Source organism: Cystoisospora suis (assembly GCF_002600585.1).
Source record: "Cystoisospora suis strain Wien I chromosome Unknown contig_8922, whole genome shotgun sequence".
Taxonomy (NCBI): domain Eukaryota; phylum Apicomplexa; class Conoidasida; order Eucoccidiorida; family Sarcocystidae; genus Cystoisospora; species Cystoisospora suis.
Window position 1 is genome coordinate 358 of NW_027161700.1, and position 4,136 is coordinate 4,493.

Consider the following 4,136-nt stretch of genomic DNA (forward strand, 5'->3'; position numbering starts at 1 on the left):
TGAATGCAAGACTTGTAGAGTAGTCAATGAAAGAAAGCAAATGAAGATGACAAGTCGACGAAGAAGAGAATCGATGCCACTTGCAGAAGCAAAGAGAAAAAAGAAAAGAAAAGAATCCAAACTGCGGATACACGTTGTGACCCTAGTGACGATGAATGGGAGAGATAAATAGCTCACTCTCTTCTTCTTGTTCTATATGAAAGAGTGAAGACAGTCGTTTTTCTTTATTTCTTTCTTTCCTTGCATTGGGGGTGGGTCTTATTCCATACATGAAACGACATGTATGCGTGCCTATGAAGGATCACCCTGTCTGTACATACACCCGGAGTAACCTGCACGCTGGGACTGAAGGATACTAAGACCTGTTTTCTGTCAAGACATTAAGGTTCCTATTAAGTCATGAATCTCTTCTATACCCACCGATTTCTTCATCCATCTGTCGACCTCTCTCTCTTCACTCTATCTATCTCTTCCTTCTCTCTCTCCATATATATATATATATATATATATATATGCATGCATGTATATGCATGTATATGTGTGTATACGGAGATCTGTGTGTATAGAGTTTTTTGCGGTATCTGTAAGCCTCTACACACACTGACGGGGGTGTTTGTCTCTCTGCATTTTCATCTGCTTTTTCTTTTTGTCTCTTCTTTCTTTTCTTTCTTTGTAGAGCAGTTCATCCGAGAGATCCGCCGACGGCTGGACGCCTACTTCTCTCTTGTTCTAAGGAATGTCCGCGATGCTGTAAGAAAGAAAAAGAAGAAGAAAGGAGAGAGGGGGAATAAGGAGCCTCGTTTTGGACTAGCTAGGACCACCGGGTGTAGATACACCTGAACTAAGATGTCCCTTCATCATTCATAGCCTTCGTCTCATACACTGAGAAGTCGTTCTTTTCTTTTCTCTTCTTGAATACACCGTCTCTCTTCCTTGTATTTACCTCCATTCCTCTCTGTGTTTCTTTGTCTGTGACCGATCAGAAGAAGAAACGAGAGATTCATTTGTCACAAGAAAAGGGAAGAAGAGGGGGGAGGGGAGACAATGATAAAGATGATCGATAGAGGAAAGAGAAAGGAGGATTCTGTTTGCTTAGTTAGTATTAAAGAGGTAGAACATCTCTCCCGCCTGTGAGAAATCGTTCTTCTCTCATAGCTCAGATTTAGTCAGTCTGAGGGAAGCTCCGGAAGGAGAGCTCATGTCTCGAGCTTCTTCTTGGGGGGGAGTAGAAGTAGACCATCACAGTACTATGGAGCGAGAGATGATACTTTAGGAGAAAAAGGATGCCTGTCGTCATTCTGAAATATCTATCAGTTGTCTACTCGAGAAATCTGCCCTAGTGATTGCTCGACAGGTATGTACATGTAGAGGAGAGAAAGGGAGATCTATCCAAATACATCATGTGTCAACGTGTATCCACACATGTATATGTATACGACGAGAGAGAGAGATCCTGTAAGTGTAGACAGGCTTTCTCGATCGATGTCCCAAGTGTCAACACTGGCATCTCTATAGAGAGAGATAGTCAGTCTCTTTGAATCTGTAGGCTCCTTCATACATCTCAAGTATCCCATATGGGCTGGTGTATGTATCAATATGCATGTATGTATAGACGTGTATTTTTTTGCATGCGAGGGTGGCCTTTCTTTCTTCTTGTAGGTCCCGAAGGCGATAGGTTTCTTCCTTGTCCGGCAGCTTCAAGAAAAATTGCAATTTGAGATTTACAATCAGCTTAATGATGAGAAACATTTCTCTGAGCTCCTAGGAGAGGTAAAGGCCTTCTCTCTTCCTTACCCCCCCCTCCTTATGCATGCCCATGTTTGTGTGGATAGGGAGGGATACGTAGTCGTTGTATATGTCTTACACATTTGAAGAGACATCTATGTGGATAGAAGAGAGTTCCATATATAGCGATAGGGAGAAAGAGAGGTGTTCTTTTTCTTCGGTCTTCTTAGCTAAGGCTCTAAACGAAAGTAGTGGAAGTGAGTGTGTGACCCTTGGCAGGTTCTTTCTCTTCATGATATAGGCGAAGATGCCTCGCAGTGAGACAACGCGGGTCTGTGTGGAAGAGGGAGTTCAATGCATTCCTCATGGTCGGCATTAGTGTATGCATGTATCGTAGACTTTTGCCGACTTATGCTCTAGTGCTTGAATATAGAGATATACACGTAATCGCCTCCCTACAAATCAGATGAAAGATAGATTAAAGATAAATAGATAAAGATAAATAGATAGACAGATAGATTAGAGATAGATAGATAGATTAAAGATAGATTGAAGATAGACAGGTGGGTCAATCGTGTCGCGTGCCTTTCGATAACCTCCGCTGCACCCCGTGTCTGATGTCTCTCTTCCATCCTTTTTCCTTTCTTTCTTTCTTTCTTTCTTCCTTTTAATCTTATCTTTCAGGTTTCTTCTTGCTTAGAGTTTTATCGGACTTACACAGCATAGAGTGACGACAAGGACAATAAGAGCGTCGGCTCTCGTGATCTTCTGTACAAGGCAAGGGTGAAGCCTCCTTAGAGTCTCGGGGAGAAAAGTGACAAAGACCATAGGCAAGGAGAACCACTTAAACGTGTGAAAGGCCACGCAGAACATAATCCCTGCTAAGGCCGCAACTGGAAGAAAGTTGAGAATCTTGTAAGCCGCTCCGATCAGAATAAAGACGAAGACCGCTTGGAGAACACCTGACCCAACACAACACACAAAAAGAGAGACAATAGAGATAAAAGAAGAGAAAAGAGAAGAGAAAAGGAGTAGGTAGGGGAAAGAAGGTACCAAGAGAAGAAACATGAGAGAGAGAGAGAGAGAGAGGTAGATAGATAGATTGATGATGGAATAAAGATACACAGATTAGAGTCGCATAGGTCACAGATGGAAAGAAGAAGGATGGCTCGATAGAGGGATAGCGGTAGACAGATAGATAGAGACGTCGATAGATGAGTGAAGATCGCCCGATGGATATGACCTCCTTTCGATTCATAGAGATCTGTACATGCATGAAAACCGACTTTCTCGGTGTGAATCATAGGAATAGAAACGCTGCAAAGAAGAAGTCGAAGAGAAATAAAGACGGAGAAGTAGCAGAAGACTCGCAGATTCAAGAGTGAATGTGTGTGATTTGCTTACCAGATTCTTTTCCTTTCCCTCCACTTCTTAAATTCATTACGGAGAGACCGATCATCGCACCTCCTCCCATCCCTCCGAAAAAAGCACAGACGACATTTGCCACCCCTGTAGCCCACAGCTGCTGATTGCCATCGCCTCGTATATAAGCCGAAGAAGAAGCAGAAGATTTCTTCTCTCTCTCCGCCGTCTCAACTTCTCTCTGCCCATCTTCGTCTTCTTCCTCTTCTTGTTCTCCTTTCTCTTCTTTCGCCTTGAAATCTTTGAGAAAGTCTCCATTTCTGTCATTTTTCCTGTCTTCCTCTCTTCCCCCTGGAGAGCGCGATCGCCTATTCTTACTAGGTGCGGGAGACCCCCTATCCTCCATCATCGATAGTCTTTTTGCATCGAGAGTGTAGAGAGGAGGAGAGAGAGAAGAACATGAGGGGTGTGTCTGCCTGGAGGGGGAAGAGAGAGACGGGAAAGAAGAGGAGGCTAAAGATGACGCATTATTATTATGAGTGGAGGTCTCGGCAAAAGGACTCTTCTCATCTTTCTTTCCCCCTCCTCCTCCTCCTCCTAAGTGGTGGTGGGCGTGGTTACTGTGGATGACGTCTTCTTCTTCGTCGACTCTTGTAGGGATGCTTTCTAGATCGACGACCACCTGTTGCTTATCTACAGAGGCTTTCTCTTGTGCTTTTGATGTATCCACAAGAGAAGAGGCAGAAGAAGCAGGAGGGGGGAATGAAGTGGGAGAGGTCGGGGGGGGGGCTTTCTTTGCATGAAGAGAATGAGTAAAAAACAGAAGAGGAGAAGAAGAAGAAGAAGAAGAAGGGAAAGATGAAGAATGGATCACTACCTCTTGAAAGGTTGTGGATTTCTCTCTTAGAGTTGTTCCTAAGGGGGATGTCTCATCATTCAGATTTCTATTCTCTCCATTCTCCTTACTCTTTCCTTTGCTTTCTTCACGACCGAGCATTCCTTGACCTCCCCTTAGAAAACGTCCTTGTCCTTCTTCCTCTTTCTTCAGA

At 43.7% G+C, this 4,136-nt stretch overlaps 2 protein-coding genes across 2 annotated transcripts; one reads left to right on the forward strand and one right to left on the reverse strand.

Moving 5' to 3' along the window:
- Positions 1–676: 676 nt before the first annotated feature.
- On the forward strand, positions 677–1,772 carry CSUI_010929 (dynamin-related protein drpb; the record flags this gene model as incomplete). The annotated part of the gene is made up of 2 exons (XM_068071030.1): positions 677–750; positions 1,660–1,772. Coding segments are annotated over 2 exons (183 nt in total), but the record flags the coding sequence as incomplete, so codon positions are not given.
- Positions 1,773–2,421: 649 nt separating this feature from the next.
- On the reverse strand, positions 2,422–4,135 carry CSUI_010930 (inorganic anion sulfate permease family protein; the record flags this gene model as incomplete). The annotated part of the gene is made up of 2 exons (XM_068071031.1): positions 3,130–4,135; positions 2,422–2,687 (listed from the first exon to the last, which is right to left on the reverse strand). The coding sequence occupies exons 1-2, from the start codon at positions 4,082–4,084 to the stop codon at positions 2,422–2,424; spliced, it is 1,221 nt and encodes a 406-aa protein (XP_067916994.1). The 5' UTR covers positions 4,085–4,135.
- Position 4,136: the final 1 nt, after the last annotated feature.